At 51.6% G+C, this 19,240-nt stretch overlaps 1 protein-coding gene across 3 annotated transcripts in view; it reads left to right on the forward strand.

The window, feature by feature from the left end:
• Positions 1–19,240, forward strand: part of EMID1 (EMI domain containing 1) — a 62,402-nt gene that overhangs the window by 38,195 nt on the left and 4,967 nt on the right. The window contains exons 6-16 of one of the 3 annotated variants that reach the window (XM_020996473.1): positions 41–182; positions 586–636; positions 816–923; positions 2,105–2,224; positions 8,088–8,177; positions 8,430–8,482; positions 8,875–8,937; positions 9,749–9,793; positions 10,073–10,117; positions 16,257–16,341; positions 18,595–18,682. In XM_020996473.1, the coding sequence (XP_020852132.1) occupies positions 41–182; positions 586–636; positions 816–923; positions 2,105–2,224; positions 8,088–8,177; positions 8,430–8,482; positions 8,875–8,937; positions 9,749–9,793; positions 10,073–10,117; positions 16,257–16,341; positions 18,595–18,602 (810 nt within the window). In that variant the 3' untranslated portion in view covers positions 18,603–18,682. Of the gene's footprint in view, positions 1–40; positions 183–585; positions 637–815; positions 924–2,104; positions 2,225–8,087; positions 8,178–8,429; positions 8,483–8,874; positions 8,938–9,748; positions 9,794–10,072; positions 10,118–16,256; positions 16,342–18,594; positions 18,689–19,240 lie in introns of those variants that run through there. The other 2 variants (XM_020996471.2, XM_020996470.2) reach the window with 2 other exon arrangements.

Raw genomic sequence — 19,240 nt, forward strand, 5'->3', positions numbered from 1 at the left:
ACCTGTCCACCCCCTGTCCATCTCACTCCCTTCCTCCCAGGTGTCAGTGCTGGCCCTAACCGAGCCGTCGTCGGCATCCCTGCCCCTTGGGGCTCCGCGGGAGGCCAAAGGGAGTGGGGACCCAGCCCTGCTGTGGGGGTTGCCAGCTGCCCAGGGGAGCCCTGGAGATGAAGGAGGCAGAGGTGAGTAAAGGCAGATGGATCTGAATTCAGATCCCACTGTAGACTCCAGTGGGTCAAAGGTAAGGGTATCTCGGGAAGGGGCCAAAGGAAAGAGTCAGAGCAAGGGAGTGGTTTCCCTCTGAAAAAAATGTCTCCCTCCAAGTGACTCATGGGGGTATAAAGGAGAGGTAGCAGGTGCCAGGCCCGGAGATCCGGAGGGGAAAGGGTGGGTTCTGCTCTGAGGATGGGCTGGGAGGAAGTTAACCAGAATAGGTCAGTCCAGGCTTCCTCCCTAGGGGTGGCTGAAGGGAAGGGGAGCTAATGATTCAAAGGGGATCTGGTGCTGAAGACCCTTCCCAGGCCCCCTGACCAGGGCACAGTAAGAGCAATGATGGATAAGCCCCCCATTCCCTCCCCATGCCAGGGCCTCCAGGAGCTGGAGAGCGACGGAGGGGAACCATGCCCACCCGGGACGGTAGGTATCATGGCCTTTTTAAGACTGGGGAGAGGGGTGACCTTTAGCTGGATCCTGGGGAAGGGAGAGACTATGGAGGCCAAGAAACCACAGGACACCCCCCCACCCCCCCAAACACTTCCTGGCTTATATCCTACGCCTCCTAGCTGGGTCCTGACAGGCGTTTCCCTCCTTTGTAGGCCTAGGAGGTGTTCCTGGGCCACCAGGCCCTTCTGGCCCCAAAGGAGACACAGGGAGCCGGGGCCCAACCGGAGTGCCTGGGCTGAAGGGCCCAGCTGGGCCGCCAGGTGAGTGTGGGGCACACCATACCAGGGGCCCTGGAGGCCCTGGCAGATACAAGGACCTCATCCTGGGTGGATGGGGCTGGACTCAAGAGGGCGGCATCGGGAGCTGGGAAGGCACAGCTGAGTCTTGGCTGTCCCTCCTGCCCACCCCCAGTGTCTAGCATAGTGCCTCACACACAGAGTATATCAACCTGTCAAGACCTAGGCTTCCAGGATGTGAGAACTCCCTCCCCCAAGGCAGATCACCGGTCTACACCTGGCCTATAACTTCAGGCTTAAAGAGCTGCCTAAGGCTTAGCGAGGGGCGCGAGTGAGTTACCCAGAGTCACACAGCTGGTGAGTGGAGACAGGACTTGAACCGTCCTCTGACTCTCAAGTTCAGCACTCCATCCATCATTACACACAGTAGTCAATCGACAGGCACTTATTAAGCACTTACTGTATGTGCCCAGCGCTGGATGGATGGATGGATGGATGGAGGAAAAAGCATTTTATTGAGTGTTCATTGTATGCGAAGCACTTAATGTAGTAGGCACTTAATAAGTGAAAGCTAGCTATTCAAAGGAACCCCATGGGGAGTTCTTCAGAAACACCCTCTGCTTTATCTGTTGTCCAAAGGGGACTTCTCCGCTTGGATGTCCCATGGACATCTCAAACTCAATGTGCCAAAAAAAAAAAAAAAGCCCTCATCATCTTTCCCCACTAATTCCAACACAACTGGACTCCTAGCTATTCCCCAGACTTGACCTGCCATTCCCCACCTCCAAGCCTTTGCTTAGCTTGTTTCACACTCCTGGAAAGCTCTCCTTCCCCACCCCCACTTCTTAGCCTCCCTGGATTTCCTCCATTCTGGTGCCACCCCCAATCCAGTGGTTAGTATTCTCATATGACTTTGTATTTACTGATTTGTGTGCATATTGTAAACCTCCCCTCCTCCCCACCAGGGTTACAACAGGGTAAATTCCTTGAGGTCAGGGATTATTTTGAGGAACTCAATAAATATTTATTGAATCGAATAATCCCATCTCCCCAGTTAGACTGCAAGCTTTCTGAGCTCAGAAACAATGGTTTCTGCTTTTTTCCCCCTCTCCCCACTCTCCAAGGTGCTTAGAGCAAGATTCTATGCACATGGTATTGATTAATTATCCCTGCAGCTCACTTCTTTTCTCATTATTATTTTCCAGGACCCCAAGGGCCACCTGGCAGCCCAGGTCAGGATGGGGCTAAGGGAGAAAGGGGCCCCCCAGGACCTCCTGGGCCCCCAGCCCCAACTGGACCCTCCACAGCCCAGATCTCCGAACAGGGTGAGTTTCCCAAGTAGGGGATGGGATGTGGAGCCCCTAGAGTTGAGAATGGGAACCAAGGGTGGGAACCAGCTGAGAGGGAGGGGAGAAACGCCACTTTAGACACATTTAGAACTGAGGTGGGAACTGAAAGCCAAGGATAAAACTCTACTTCCCAGAGTCCCTGAGAAGCCAGAATCCTGGCTCCTTCCTGCCTCGAGCCTGGAGGCTTCTGAGCGCCTGACCCTTAACAGCATGCAGAGAGAGTTCAAAGGCCACTTCTGGTGCCATCTTCTTCCTCTGAGCTCCCTTCCAGAACTATCCCAGGAGCCCAGTGACCCAGGCTGGCCCAGGCCCTCCTCTGAGTTGTCTGACCTGTTCCCTTATACGCACACACCCCAAGAGGCCTGGAAGCCTCCCATGTCAGAACCAGAAAGATTATAGAATCTAGAACAGGGCTGGGGAACCTGAAGCCTTGAGGCCCACATGTGGCCCTCTGGGTCCTCAAGTGCCATCCTTTGAATCCAAACTTCACAGAACAAGTCCCCTTAAGGTTCCCCACCCCTGATCTAGAACACTGGAGCAAGAAGGGACCTTAGAGAATAGAACATAGAATATTAGGGCTGGAAGGGCCCTTAGAACAAAGAACAGAGAAAGCCAACCTTTACTTTGACTTAAGGCATTGAAAGGCCCAGTGAAAATAGGAATGTTCCTAGGGAGGGGACACTCCTAAAGCCCACTCCTAAAGCCTTGATTTGCCATGGACACCTGGGTGAGAATTTCCTGTTTGTCAAAGTACACGATGGGGGATGAGCTGGGAAAGATGCAGGAGGTCAGGCCTGGGAATGCGCCTCCGTGGGGGTCTGCAGGGAGGGGCTGAGCTCATAGAGATCTGAGGTTTTTAGATCTGGGAGTTCTAATCCAACCTTATCCTTAACCAAGGAGGAACCTAGCCCAGAAAAGGGAAATAATTTGGCCAAGATCACAGAGGAGACCCAAACAAGCTTTATCTACTTTCCAGGATGGTCAAAGCCTGACCTAGGTCTGGAGTTCGAAAGGACAGGGTCACAGAACTAGAGTTGGAAGGGACCTCAGAGGCCATCTGGCCCAGCCCCTCATTTTACAGAAAGGGAAACTGAGGCCAAGGAGTTAAGTGACTTGCCCAAGGTCACTCAGGTAGTAGGTGATGGTGTCAGGTGCTCTGTCTCCATGTTTTACCATTCCAAGGTTTGAGGCCTTCTTTGCCAACCAGCATGGGGGCTTCCGGCCCTCCCCTCTCCTACACCTACACACTCATACAAAAAACCACCAGTGGCATAGACTGAGCTAGGAAAGCTTCGCCCCCTGGTGTCCAAACCTGGTTCTGCTTCCAATGATCTCCCTGAAAGAAATAGACCCAATGCCTTGTCCGCCATGTCTGAAGCTAAGAGCTAAGAGACAGGGGTGGCTGCTAGAGGGTCAGGGACCTAGCTTTGAATTCTGGCTCTGCTGCTCATTAGCGAGGGGGCATTGGGTAAGCTGCTTCCCTTCTCTGGGCCTGAGTTTCCTCACCTGTAAAATGAGGAGGACTGAATTCAATGATGTCTAAGGTCTCCTACCGCTCTAAATCTACAACCTTGTGTAATCTCTCCTGGCTGCTGTCTCTGTCCCAGAACACACCAACCAAGGCCCTGTCTGGCTCGCAGGTAGTTGGTTATAAGGGGCTTAAGGTGCCCCCTCCCTAAGAGGCATTTGTATTTTAGCATGCAACTCCTAAGGAATAACTCTCTAATAATGGAATTTCAGGCACTGTGACATCATAGAGAAAGGGGAGTCTGCCTCGAGGCTTTATGCCAGAGTGCTGGACTTAGGGTCAGGAAGGCCTAGGTTCAAATCCTACCTCTGGCCCTTATTAGATACATATTAGGCCAGTCACTTAAAATTCTTCAAGCCTCAGTTTACTCATCAGCAAAATGAGGTGTAATAACTATAGCCATAGATTTAGGCCTGACCCCTGGTGAAGCGCAGACCATGCCTCAGGATGCTGTAACATGGCATGGGATCACAGATTTGGAGAGGGGCCTCGGAGGTCATCTCCACCTGCCCCTTCATTTTGTAGATAGGGAAACCGAGGCCCGGAGAGGCGAAGGGTTCACCAGGTCCTGTAACTCCAGCTCCAGAGCAATGAGACATCAATGAGACGTAGCACACCCTCAAGTGTCAATGGAAATGTCAGATGGCTCTTCTTCCTATCATCGCCATCCTCGTGATCTTTACAAGGTGGCCGCCCGCTCCACTAATGCTTTAGGCCAACCCAGCTCAGGGCACGTGTGGCAGAATTGTAAGATTTCAATCTGGGACGGAATTAGGCAATATTTGGTCCAACCCCCTCATTCAACAGAAGGGGAAACTGAGGCCCAGAGTGGGGGAATACCTTGACCAAGGTCACACTCTTGGAGCTAATGATAGATGACCTTTTTTTTTTTTTTAGGCAATTGGGGTTAAGCGACTTGCCCAGGGTCACACAGCTAGTAAGTGTTAAGTTTGGTCTGAGGCTGGATTTGAACTCAGGTCCTCCTGACTTCAGGGCCTGTGCTCTATCTGCTGCGCCCCCTAGCTGCCCGGATGATCTTATTTTAAAAAAGAGAAAGGGGTCTGAAAACTCTAGGTCAGTGAACTTGACTTCAATTCTTGGCAAAATTCTCCAGTGTGTTATTAAAGAGATGGTTAGTGACCAATAGGAAAAGGAAACATTGATTACAAAGAACCAGCAAAGCTTTATGGAAACAGGTCATGCCTAGGCATCCTGAGTTCAAATCCTGCCTCAGACACTTACTAGATGTGTGACCCTGGGCAAATTGCTTAGCTTCTGTTTGCCTCAGTTTCCTCATCTGCAAAATGGGAATAATAATAGCACCTACCTCCCAGGGTTGATGTGAGGATCCGCTGAGATAACATGTAAAGCACTCTGTATAGATGCTAGGTATTATTATGCCACACTAACCCCCATTTCTTTTTTGGACAGGATTACTAGACTGAGAGATCAAGAGAATTCTGTAAATTAGATGGCATTTACTTAAATTTTGGCAAAGCTTTAAGAAACTTTCATGCTCTTCTTGCAGATAAGATGGCGAGAGGGGATTAGAAGATAACACTATTATGTGGATTTGGAATTGGTTGAATGGTTGGACTCATGGAGAAGTCACTAATGGCTGGTTCCATGTCACTTTGAAAGGAGACTCTAGTTGAGGGCCATGGGTCACCCAGGGCTATTTAACATTTTTATCTGTGAGTTGGAAAGATGGCAGGCTTACAAAATTTTCAGGAGACACAAGACTGGAAGGTATAGCTAACACAACAGATAATAGTTAAGATTCAAGATGTTATTAACAGTCTAGAACATGGTGTAGAATCAAATATTAAATTTAAAGAAATGTGAAGTCTTACACTTGGGTTCAGAAAATCAACATTGCAAGCATAAAAGCAAGGGGCATGGGGGAAGATATGGTACATAGCAGTTTGTCTGAAAAAGACCTGGGGGTTCCAGTGGACTACAAGTTCAATATGAGTTGGTAGTAGAGTAAAGCAGCCAAAAATGGAATTTTTAACTATATTAAGAGGGTAGAGCTTCCAGGAACAGGAAAGTAATAGTCCCACCTTTCTCTGTCCTAGTCAGATCATATATGGAGTATTGTGTCCAATTCTGGACACCGCAGTTTATGAAGGATGTCAATGAGTTGGGGTGCCCAAAGGAAGGCAGCCAGGATGGGGAAGGGCCATGAACTCATGTTGTATGAGGAGCACTTGAAGGAAATTAGTTTATTTGGCCTGAAGGAGAGAAGGTTCGAGCCTGAGAGTGGGGATGGAGGAGAAGAAATTTTGTGATGCCTTGTTATAATGATTAGCTTCCTTAAAGCCCTGGGACAATAAGTGGCCCCATAAGGTCCACATGATTCCTTCTTCACCTTTAGAGAGATTACTGTAGTGGAAAAATTATGAGTTCAGTCATAATTGCTCTGAGTTGTCCCCCGTTAGAAAAATTCCTAACATCTAGGCAAAGGTTGGGCTTTCTGTCTAACTTTACTTTTATATCTATCTCTAGAATGCTGGGCCTATAGTCAGAAAGGCTCATCTTCCTGAGTCCAAATCTGGCTTCAGACGCTTATTAGCTGTGTGATCCTAGGCACTTAACCTTTGTTTACCTCAGTTTCCTCATCTGTAAAATGAACTGGAGAAGGAAATGGCAAACCACTCCAATATCTTGGCCAAAAAAACTCCAAACAGGGTCACAAAGAGTTAGATACAACCCAAATGACTGAATAGCAGCCACTGTCCTCTTTGTGGTTCAGATGAAACTCAGTTTACTGTAAACATTAGGGTTAGGGTTGCTATATATTTACATAATATCATTAATGTTTCAATTAATTTATTAATAATGATTATATATTATAATGATTATATAAATGTTTATACAAATATAATTATTCCTTTTATATATTATACAGTATATGATTTATGTAAGTATTTGTATGAATATATAAATTATATAAACAATAGTATTAACTTTTTAATTAATTTATTAGTAAATAACAATGTATTGTATAATAGTGGCAGTAGATGGGCAAGTACCAGGAAGGAAAGTTGAGGAAAGAGCCAACCTTTTATTGGGACGCCCCCCAAGCTATTGTCTTCTGATCACCAATGCTTATACCGCCATTGACCCTCCTTGATGTCCCCGTTCTCTCCCATAGTTCAGTCTTCTCTTGGCTTCTCAGAAGTGTGTTGGAAAGCCGCTTGCTCCATCCCCACTCTAGATAACCGGATGGTTTTATTTATGAGCCAGGGGTACAACAAATCCCCCAGCCAGTTGGAAAAGACCTTTCTGTCTGTCTGTTAGCATTTCACTTCACCAATGGCTTTCAAAGACTTTTTGCACTTACTCTGATAAGACTTGTTCTTACTGAGTTAAGATTCTGGAACTAAAATGGAGTGGTTTCAACCCCACCCTTACAACAGAAGAGTTATGTTGCCTGTCTGTGTATTAGATCTGTTATATGAAAGAGAGATCAGCTATGTTCTGCTTGACCACAGAAGGCCACACTGGAAGCGATGAGAGAGAGTTACAGAAAGGCAAATTTGGACCTGACACAAGAGAAAACTTCTTAGTGCTTAGCGTTGACCCTCTGGGGAACAGGTTTTCGTGGTATGTTGCCCCTCTCTGGAGGTTTCAAATAGAAGCTCGAAGACTAGTGGTTGGAGCCCTTGTAGAAAGGATTCTTGGTGGGCTCTGGATGACATCTGAAGTCCCTTCCTCCTCAGAACTTGTGAGAGAAAGGGAACCCAACTCTGAGATTCTGTGATCTGCCTGACAGCCCTTCACACCTTTGAAGACAGGGCTGATCTCCTCCCCCTGTCTTCTCTACTCTACAACAACTGTCTCTAGTTCCTTTAACCAACTCTCTCATGGCATGGTCTCCATTCTTCCCCTTCTCCCATTCTAGTCCCCCTCTTCTGAATAAAAAATATGTCCCCCAGAACAGCTGCCCAGGGCAGACCTTACTCCCCAGCCTGGTGCTGCTATTGCAGCCCACAATGTCATGCACTTTTTGGCCGCCATGTTGCACCATTGACCCCCACTGAGCTGGCAATCCAGTCCCAAAAAGTTCCTCCGTACCACCCTGCCCTCGAAGAGCTTACATTCCACTGGGGAAGAGAGAGAAGGAAAGGCTGGAGTGCCAAGCCTCAAGGAGGTGAGGCTTGAGAGTGGACCCTGAAGGCTGAGCAGGAAGGTTGTAGTCCCTGCCCAATGCTACCCCATTGTCACTGTCCTCTTCCTTTGAAGCCCCCTGATAGCAGCCAGGATGCCAGTGGACCCTGGCATTCCTCACCTCCTCTCTCCCTCCAGGAGATCCACTACTCTCCAACACCTTCACTGAAACTGGGGGCCTTGGGATCCAGGGGCCTGCGGGCCCACCAGGCCCCATGGGGCCCCTGGGTAAGTCGGGTCCCAGAGCTGAGAAAGCTGGGTGGGGCTGATCTCCTGAGGGTGGGGATGGGAGGGTCCTGGGCCCCTGGTGAGGCTGGAAGGACAGATGAGAAAACAGGGGGGCACGCAGACAAGGGGAGTAACTCGGCCATCCAGGAGGGACATCAAGGACGGTGTAGTCACCCCTCTCTTGGACTTGGTCCAGTCCAGAGATGGGAGCTTATCTGACACAGTAAGGGGTCCCCTCTTCTCTCCTTCCAGGTCCCCCAGGTCCTCCAGGCCCAGTGGGCATTCCAGGCACACCTGGCCACAAGGTGAGTAAATCATCATGTATGTATTTATCTGTTTATATATTGTATCTCCCCCCTCCCATTCCTAAAGGTCAGGGATATACTTTGTATCTCTAGTGCCTAACACACAGTGGGCGCTCAATGAATGCTTATTGAGTTAGACTGTAATAAACATGAAGTTCCGCTCTTCTGGGAATTTGCCGAATCCTGAGGGCTCTGCTCCTGCCTACCCTACCCATGTTCCTCCAACAGACCCCTTGCTCAGTCAGTGAGCGCTCTCTCCAAACCCATCAGAGACCCTTCTCTTGAGCCCCGGCCCCAGCTATGCCTCCTGAGTCCCTCATCCCCTGGGGAAGGCAGGGAGCTGGAAGGACAGGGAGGCTGCCTAGCCTCTAATGCCTCCTCTCATCGTTCAGGGTTCACCAGGCCCACCTGGAGCTGATGGAACCAATGGCCTGCCGGGGGAGAAGGGTGAGCGAGTGAGTACCTGGACCTGCTATAGGAGGCCACCCAGCACTGCCCGGGCCGGAGGACTATGGGATTGGGGTGGGGGTGGGGGGGGACTGCAAATTTAACATGTGATATGACAGCCAAAAACTGAGGACATTTTAGGCGGCAGAAGGCTAGGGAGATGATGATGATAATAATAGTAATAATAATAATAATAATAATAATAATAACAGCAGCTAATGTGTAACAGAGCAGAGTACCACTGTCCTCTGCCCTGGGCAGACTTCAAATGCCTTTAGGGTCATCCTGCCCATCCCCCTTCATTTTACAAAGTGGGAAACAGAGGCCCAGAAATTTGTGACCTGCCCAAGGTACCTAACTTAGTAAGTGGCAGAACTGAGGTTTGAGCCAGGTCATAGAGTTGGAAGGGAAGTTAGAGGTAATTTAGCCCCCTGCCCTCATTTTACAGAGGTGGAAACTGAGGCTCAGAGAGGGAAAGCTATTTGCCAAGGATGTTGCACCTTAGTAAGTGACAGCTGGAATTCAAACCCAGGTCCTTTGCTGCAGACTCTGCTGTTTCCACTGTTCCAGAGCTGCTTCTGGATAAGCCTGGGTATTTCCAGGGGTAGCGTGAGAACTTCCTGAAGGCCCCCCCATCCTCCTGACTCCTCCAGGGGGGCTAGCGAAAATGCTCAGATTTAGGGCTGCCCTCTGGGTACCTGGGAGAAGGAGCTAAGGATGTCCCTGAATGGGGCCGGGCCTCCCCCGCCCAGCCCAGTGACAGCCCCACCCTGCTGTCCCTCAGTGCCCTAACTCTTCCCATCTTGTCCTTTTGCACAGGGCTACCAGGGGGAGCCGGGCCCCAGAGGTCTAGCAGGAGAACGGGTAAGTGAAGCTCCCTCTACCTCTTCCTCTACCTCCCTTCACCTGCTGATTGGCCTTCTCAGAGTCAGTCCCAGGCACTTCTCCCCACAATGGACCCATGGGCTGAGTAGCCCCAAGCGACAGGTTCTCTGGTGAGCCTAGCCCTGTCCCCAGCTGTCCCCGTCCTTCCCTCTCTCCCCCCAGGTCCCCTGGGAAAGGGCCGTGATGCCCCAGACCTAGGAGGACCTCTTTTATTGGGCCTCAGAGAGTTCACTTCTGTCTGTCTGTCTCTTGTTTCAGGGTGAACCAGGCCCCAAAGGTGACCCCGGAGAGAAGGGCCATTGGGTAAGATTGGTCCCCAGCCTTGGTTAGGAGGGCTCCTGGGCATCTCTCCCCCAACCCCTCTCCCCACTGGGCCCACAGGGAAGATAATGCCTGTCCATCCCACCCCCCACCCCCTGCCCCTAGACTCTAAGTGAGTCAGAAGGCCCCCGCCCCTACCCCAGGAAGGGGGAAGAAGGAGAGGGGACTGCTGTGGGGCCTAGGCCATCACAGAGGGGCCTGGCTCCGAGGGTCCCATAGACAAGCCCAGGTCTAAGTCCCTGTGCCCGGGGGTCAGTGAGAGGAGGGTCCCAAAGTGTGTATGTGTCACGGGGGAGGGGATGCACATAGGATTGGGACCTGGCAGGTCATTGCTCTCTGTCTCTGCCTCTATCTCTCTCCCTCCCCTCCCACCCCCCTAAACCCTTCAGACCCAAATGAAGGACAGAGCTGGGCAGCAGGCCTCTCACCCTAAGCAGGCCCAAAGCCAGACTACACCGTTCATTCGTTCAATCAGTCAATGAGTCAGTCAAGAAACACAGACCCAGCACATACCTAGTGCAGAGCCCCTCATCGGGATACCAAGAGATAACGGCCTTTCGATAAGACACAGGCCCTGCCCACAGTCTGATGAGGAAACAAGACCCAACCACAAAAAATTCCCATCCATCATACGAGCCGAGTTCATTAGAGGTGCCATGGAGAAGGGCCCATAGCTATCCAGCCGGGCATGGGCACCCCCCGGCTCTGGGGGAAGTGCCTCAGGCCAGTACATTGGGGTTCCCCGATCCATCCATCAATCAACACACACTTGATAGGGTTCAAAACCTAGAACAGCAAAGGACCCCAAAGTCCAACCCCCCATTTTACAGAGGAGGAAACCAAGGCTTGCCTTGGCCAGGGTCACCCAGGAAGGGTCATGGGGTCAGGACCTCAGAGGCCATCTCGAGCCACCCTCTCATTATACAGACAGAGAGGGGAGATCACTTGCCCAAGAACAGGGGTAGTAAGCTCCTACTATGTGCCAGGCACTGTGCTGAGCAAGTGCTGGGGATACAAAGAAAGGCAAAAGCATTTCCTGCCCTCAAGGAGCTCACAGTCCAGTGGGGAAGATCACATGCAGACAATCAGGGACACACAGACAGAGACAGAATAAACTGGAAATTATTACCGGAGGGAACACTCTAGAATTCAGAGAGCTCTGGAAAGGCTTCCTATAGAAAGTAGAATCTAAGCTGGGAGGCAGAGATGAGGAGGGAGGGCATTCCAGGCGTGGGGCACAGCTAAAGAAAACGCCCAGAGTCTAGACATGGAGAAACGGCAGAGAGGCAAGTGTTACTGGGTTGCTTCTTGGATTGGATAAGACTGGGCTGGATTAGAGTCAGAGAAGCTAAGAAGCACTATGTCCTGGGGAAAAAGCTTTGTCTGCCTTGGCATAGATCACAGAATACAGGGAAGGCAGTTAAGCTGAGACAAGCCTGGGAAGAACCTGCCAGGCAGGGGGTATGACACTTGGCTCAGCAGCAGTAGGGAGCTACCAGAGATGTTTGAGCACAGGAGAAGCATAAAGCGCTCTCTAAAGCTTAGCTGATATTCTTCCTGAGAAGGCAGAGGTCTGGAGGATGGATGGAAAGGGGAAATAGGAAAGGCCACAAGACCTGGCCAGGGACCGTTCTGACAGTGCAGGCAGGTGGTAACGAGGGCCCACCGTGGGATAAAAAGCAAAGGACAGAATGAGAGCTATTGAGGATGGATTGGGGGGGGGGGGCGCCTAGATTCACTGGGAGCCAGCCTGGGAAAAAATGCTGGACTGGGAAATAGAGGCTCTCAATCTGATTCCTGGTTCAGCCCCTGACTGGGTTACCTTGGGCAGGTCCCTTCCCTGGCCTCTGGCCTCAGTTTCCTCATCTGCCAGATGAAGCAGGAGACCAGATAGACCCAGCCCATCATCTCACAGAGAGGGAAGCTGGGGCCCAGAGTGGGAAAGGACTTGCCCAGGGTCAGCCCAGCAGTCAGTGGCAGAGCTAAGATAAAGGACAGGAGACAGTCCTCACTCCCTCATCTCTACCCCTCTTCCTCCATCTCAGAGCAAATGCTCTATCCTTTCCAAGATTTACAGGGATCAAAGGACCCCAGGGCTACCAGGGTCCTCAGAAGCCCACTGAGTCCAATCTCCTTATTTTACTCAGGAGGAAACTGAGGTACAGAGAGAAGTGACTTGCCCCAGGTCACACAGATAGTAAGTGTTAGAGGAAGGATTAGAACTCAGGACTTCAGACTCCCAAACCTGTGTTCTCTCTACTAGATAAAAGGGACGGCTGGAAACCCTCACTCACTCCTGCACACAGGAAATAGGAAGTATTTTCCATTCAGGAGACACAGTAAAAAGGGGAGCAGGACCCAGCAACACACTAGTGAGCAGACGCACACACACATGCACATATGCACACACACAGATAGATACATACACATGCACACAAATACACAGCACTCTGACCAGTGGTGGAAAGGGAACCTGAAGACCATCCAGGAAATGGCTTGGAATGGGGGTGGGGAGTAGGGATTACCCCAGAGGGGCCTCTTCTGCCTCCTCCACTCCCAGAGAGGGAATCAGGCAATACCAGGGCACCTTTCTCTATTCCTGGTGGTGGGGATCAGGGATTGATACAGCTGTGGGAATGGGCTCCTTCCCCAACTCCAGTCCTGCACGCCACCCCCTCCATCTGCTCAACTCCCCATACCTCCATCCCCTCTGGGAGGTCCCTGCTATCTCTTAGGCTTCCCTGGGAATGGGGGTGACCCCAGGACCTTGCTTTCTGTACCCTTCTGACACCTGTGACTCCCACAGCAGACACAGGTATCTAGCTAGGCCTCTCTGCTGCCTTCTTCCCACCCCCAAAATCTCCCATTCCTTGGGCATTGTCCACCCCAGCTTCCCCTATGATGTATGGTGCTCCCAGCATTTCCTGTGCCTCTAACCCTCAGGTAGGCCTGCACCCAGGCAACATGCATTTTCTCCTGTATTTATTACTCATAGTGTTATTTTTTTGAACCAAAGCTACAAATTTCATCAGTATAGAAAACCCTCCACTGATACAAGTTAGCACCTACTCAGCAACTTGTATCTTAAGAGTAACTTGAAACCCTGAGAAGTTCAGTTACTTAGCTAGGGTCATATAGCCAGTATGGAACAGAGGTAAACCTGGAACCCAGGGCTTCCTGCCTTCGAGGCTAGAGAGCTCTCTAATACTCCATGCTGTCTCTAAGTATTATTATTCTCTTATCATATGGTACTATAAGATTAACAATTCCCATTAACATTCTAAGATCATGGTTTTAGACCTAGAAGGGACCTAAGAGGATATCTAGAGTCTAAGCCATCTTGAACTTTTTCCACTTGCAGCCCACAGTTTAAGAAGCACTGAATTCTAGACTAGTCCCCTGATTTTATAGATGAGGTGACTGAGAAATGTTAAGGTGACCTACCCATGGTCACACAGCTAGTAAATGTCTTCAGCAGGAATTGAACTCAGGTCTTCCTGACCCTGAAGCCCACTCTCTCCAATAGGCAACACTGCCTCGATAATAATAGTTATTATACATCTCCGTCATATCTTTTGGTCTTCTTTGCAGTTGTGAGAGGGGACAGGAAGGAATGACTATCTCTAGTTTACAGATGAGGTCACAGAGGCCCAGAGAGGGGAAGCAAATTGTCCCAGGTCACTCAGCAAATTAATTGCATTACCAAGCTGCGATCTGTCTGCTGTACTACACTCCCCACACATGGCCCTCTCTCCTCTTCCCAATTACATCCCCACCCACTTTCATCCCCCAGTCACCCCCTCCCCAACTTGCCTGATAGGTACCAGGGACCCTGGCTCATGCCTGTCTACCTGCCCGCATGCCCTTTGTACCCCTGCCTGTGCCCAGCCTGCTGCTCCCCAGGAAGGCTGATGGAAGGGGGAGGCATGACAGGGGTGCATGGAGGTCTGTGGGGAGGGGTCCTGTGAGGAAGAAGAATCCCATCTCTGGTGCTTTGAGGTTTACAAATCACTCTCCCCAAAATGACCCCATAAGGTAGTTTGAAGATTATTATACCCATTTCATAGGGGAAGAAACTGAGGCTTAGGGAAGGGAGGGGACTTGCTCAGGGTCACACAGCTAGTAAGAAGTAGATCAGGGACTCCAAACCAGGTACCCCGACTCCCAGTCTAGCATGTCAGCCCTGGAAGGCAACTAGAACAAGTAGTAGATTAGAGGTGGGACATTGAGGATGAAGACCTGAATTCATAAGGAGATCCATCACTTGGACGCTTTGATTAACTTGACCTGAGTGCGCCCCTTTGATTTCAGCCCACCGCCATTCGGTACCACCTGCTCAACCTTGCTAGGGGGCCAGCTCTGCCATCTCCCCAACCACAGCTGAGGCGAAGGAAGGCCTTAAAATGAATTCCCCATCCCCAGCGCCGCTGAAACTGCCCTTTGGGGAAGCCGTCTGACTCCTGGCCTCCCCTGTGCCATACGTCACCCTGAAATAAATGAGGGAGGGCCAAACAAATGAGGGAGGTGTGATTTGTCCCAAGCACTGTAGGGACCCTAGGGACTCTCTGGACCCCAGACCCTTCTGGGGACAGTCACTCAAGACCCAGCTGCAGAGATTTAGAGCTAAAAGGCATCCAACCGAGTCATGTTACAGATGAGAAATCTAAGGCTCAGAGAGGGAAGTGACTGGTCCAGGGTCACACAGCTTTCTGAGACAGGATTCCCACTCAGGTCTTCCCCAGGACACATCCTAAGGAAAGGAGGGAGGGGCTGCCTCGGGAGCCAGGGAGGATGGTCCTTCTTCCCAGAATGATGCAGCCATCAGGACCCAAGAGCTGAAGTCCAGTGGAGTAAGACCTGTAGACACACCTGGCACCTCGCCATTAGGGAAGATCTGCGTAAAAGGCCTTCTGCCCAACGGCGACACCTGGTGGCCTTTGGCCAGCCCTACACAGAGCTGTAGACCTGTCAGAGTCCAACCGGAAGGGGCCTTACAGACCAGCCCAGTCCTGCCCCTTCATTTTACAAAGCAGGAAACTGAGGCCCAGGGAGGGAGATGTGACTTGCCCAGGGCCACACAAAGGGTTCGATCATTGAAGAACTGCCCTGGAGGCCTGAGATAATTGTAAAGCACTTAGCATGGTACCTGGCACACAATAGTGCTTAATAAATGCTTGCTTCTCCACCAGCACACCCAGCCCCAGCAAAGTAGTAGAAAGAGCTCTAGCTCTAGAGCCAGAGGATCTGGTTCAAATCCCTGTTCTCTCGCTTGTCACCTGTGTGACCATAGGCAGGTCACTTGTCTCAGCCTCAGTTTCCTCACCTGTAAAATCATAGTTTCATCCATATAGAGCTGAAAGGGACCTACTGGGCCATCTGGTCCAAACCTCCATCCCCATTTCACAGATAAGGAAACAGAGGCCCTTTCCAGCTCTAATCTTTGTCCCTATAATCCTCACCGTGTGACTTTGGACAAGTCACTCCAGCCCGGGAGAATTTCAGCTGTGTACCTGTGGCAGAAGCGGAGGAAGCTTTGCTGTGCCTCAGTTTCCCCCTCTGTAGAATGAAGGGGTTGGATTCAAGGTCTGTCCTGCTTTGGGACAGCTCTCCTTGATCATTGGGAATTTTCCCAGCCATCCAGGCTGAATCTGCCTCTTTTCCCCCTCCCCTGCACTGCTCCTGGTTCTGTCCCCCGCCCCGGGCCTCAAAGGACAAGGTTAACCCCTCTTTCCACCTGACATCCCTTGCAAGTCTTTGCCAATGCATCCTCAATACAAATGGGTCTGGGGTAGAGCTCAGGATCAGCTTCAAAGCACCCCCATTAGAATATCTGTGTGTGATTTGGGGGGGCTCACCAGGTCTGCTTGTCCTCTGTGCCCCCTCCCACACCCTGCCCCAGGTCCTCTGCCCACCCTTCTGTGCATCAGTCCCTGGGCTGTGGCAGAACGCTGAGGGAACCTGCCTGGAATGCATGGCCTTGGATGGAGTGGGGTCAGGCCGGGCTTTGCCAGTCTCTTCCCCCCTCCCCCATTTCCAATCTGTCCTTAGACTGGAATGGAGCCAACCCCTCCCCCAGCCTGGGGACCCCCTTCACGGCTGTATCTGTCTCTTTCCTCCACAGGGGGAGGGTTTGCACCAACTACGCGAGGCTTTGAAGATTTTAGCAGAAAGGGTTTTAATCTTGGAAACAATGATTGGGCTCTATGGTGAGTAGAGACAGACAGGCTGGTAACAGCCTGCTCAGTGCAGGACACACGGAGGGAGAGAGGGGTGCCCGGGCTCCCCTGGCCTCTGTCACAGGCGCACAGCTGGCAGAGGCCAGGGGGGGCTCGGAGCCCAGCCCAAGGGCCCAGCACGTGGCTGAGGGGAGGTGATCGGGCAGCCAGGGGAGCCTGCCCATGACGTGTGTGACTGGACCAGGTGGCATCCTGGGGCATGGGGCCCCTCCCCACGTCAGAGGTCTTCCTCCCCTGCTACGGGGCAAGGACCCTCACCCCAGCCCCTGTATCTGTTGGGCAGGACTGAAGCTCCTCAAAGATAACAGGGCCAGATCCCAGGGCACTAGGTCTGTGGAGTTCATAGGACCAAAGCCTGGTGCTTTGTGGGTGATGGATCCAGAGCCCACAACTCCAGGTTCTTCTGAGTGATAGAGCCAGATCCTGGAGCTGCAGGGCTCTGTGAGTGACAGACCTGAAGTCCAGTACCCTACAATTTTATAAGTAATAGAACTAGATCCTGGAGCCACAAGGCTTTGTGTATGACAGAAACAGAGCCCCACTACTCTAGAATTTCATAAGTGATAGAGCCAGATCCTGGAGCTGCAGGGCTTTGTGGGTGACAGAACTGGAGCCCACTACTCTTGATTTTTTTTATAAGTGATAGAGCCAGATCCTGGAGCTGCAGGGCTTTGTGGGTGATAGAGCCAGATCCTGGAGCTGCAGGGCTTTGTAGGTGATAGAGCCAGATCCTGGAGCTGTTTTGTGGATGACAAGAGGGTTTTGTGGATGACAGAACTGGAACCCATTACTCTAGAATTTTATAAGTGATAGAGCCAGATCCTGGAGCTGTAGGACTTTGTGGATGATAGACCTGGAGCCCACTACTCTTGATTTTTTATAAGTGATAGAGCCAGATCCTGGAGCCACAAGGCTTTGTGTATGACAGAAGCAGAGCCCATTACTCTAGAATTTTATAAGTGATAGAGCCAGATCCTGGAGCTGCAGGGCTTTGTGGGTGATAGAGCCAGATCCTGGAGCTGTTTTGTGGATGACAGCAAGAGGGTTTTGTGGATGACAGAACTGGAACCCGCTACTCTAGAAATTCATAAATGATAGAGCCAGATCCTGGAGTCGCAGAGCTTTGTGGGTGACAGAAGCAGAGCTTGCTACTCTAGAATTTTATATGTGATAGAGCCAGATCCTGCAGCCATGGAGCTTTGTGGATGACAGAAGCAGAATCCACTAGTCAAAGTTTTTATTAGTAATAGAGCCAGAGCCTGTGGGTGATAGAGTCAGAGCCCGGAGCTGCGGGGCCCTGTGGATGGTAACTGATAGAGCCACACTGTTGGATCATAGAGCCCAGCCCTGAAAAAGGGCCAGTGGGCTGGGAGATGGCAGGAGATCTTGCTGGCCCCAACAGGATGGTAACAGTTTCACCTGTATAGAACTCTCAAATCAGTCAAGTGTTTTCCAGATGTTGTGGGGGTCTGGGTCGCCATTTTTCAGACAAGGCTCAGGAGGGTGAAATCACTTGCCCAGGGCTTCACAGTGAATGTCTGAGGCTGCACCCTTCCAAGGGAAATGTTCTATCTGTTACCATGGGGGCTCAGGGAGCGGGCAGGCCCTGCGGCATGGGCATCAGTGGAGGCGTGTCATATCCCAGATTCCTTCTTTCAAAGCCCCTGCCCCATGGGACACTAGACTGAATACCTGCCTTGGAGGGCCTCCACGGGCCCATGGGGTACATAGTTCATCTCTGTGGCCTTCTGGTGCCTTGATGGGCCTTGGACTTATCCCCCCACCCAGAATCTCCTCTAGCCTTAGGCAGACACTAAACACAGCACCTTTCCTTGGAGGGGCCCCATCCATCACGCTCCCATTCGCACAGGGGCCTGGATAGTGTCAAATGCGAGGAGTCATCCATCCCACGGTTTGCCATTGTGGCATTCACACCAGGTGGCTAGGGCAGGGATTCGTATCCCTCTTTTACAGCTGGGGAAGATGAGGCTCAGATCAGGGTAGGGATGTCACCAGGGTTGCATGCCTAGTGGCAGAGACAGGACTGACTCTCTGCCAAAGCCACACTTACCCGCGCTGCCAGCTGCCGGTGCCCACCCACCCCAGCAGAGGACGTCCCAGGTGTCCGGGGCCTCCCCACCTCCCTCCCCCGCCCTTGTCCCCCGCGGAGGCCAGAGAGCGAGGATGAATTCGCACTCTCTGCTCTTCTCGATCTCCCATTAGGCCATTAGCTTACAAACCTTCCTACAGCAGCAGCAGGCTCAGCTGGAGCTCCTGGCCAGACGGGTCACCCTGCTGGAAGCCATCATCTGGCCAGGTAACCGAGGAGAGGCTGCCCCCCCATCTAGGGGTCGGGGGGCATGGGGAGGGCCAAGGACAGGGCCAGAGAGGCCCCGCACCATTGGGGGAGCCTGCTGCAGGGAGCACCAGAGAGCAGGGAGGTGTGCAAGGAGGCTTAGGGAGGTCCTGCTGGTGCCCAGCCAGGACCGGAGAGGGAGAGGAGGGCCCAGAGGAGCCCTAGAGCAGAGAATGGCAGAGCTTGGAGGGGCCTTAAAACAGGGGATGCCAGGGCTGGGAGGGGCCTCAGGACAGGAAATGTCAGGGCTGGGAGGGGAACAGGGGATGGCAGGGCTGAGAGGGGCCTTAGAACAGGGGATGGCAGGGCTGGGAGGGGCCTTAGGACAGGGGATGACAGGGCTGGAAGGGGCTTTAGAACAGGGAGGTCAGGCCTGGGAGGAGCCTTAGAACACGGAAGGTCAGGGCTGGGAGAGTCCTTAGAACATGGAAAGTCAGAGCTGGGAGGGGCCTTGAAACAGAGACTGTAACTTCAGCATTCATTAAGGCCAAAAGAGGAAATAGAAACCATGAC

The sequence above is a fragment of the Phascolarctos cinereus genome, unplaced genomic scaffold (assembly GCF_003287225.1).
Source record: "Phascolarctos cinereus isolate Bilbo 61053 unplaced genomic scaffold, phaCin_HiC Scaffold_4;HRSCAF=312, whole genome shotgun sequence".
Classification (NCBI taxonomy): domain Eukaryota; kingdom Metazoa; phylum Chordata; class Mammalia; order Diprotodontia; family Phascolarctidae; genus Phascolarctos; species Phascolarctos cinereus.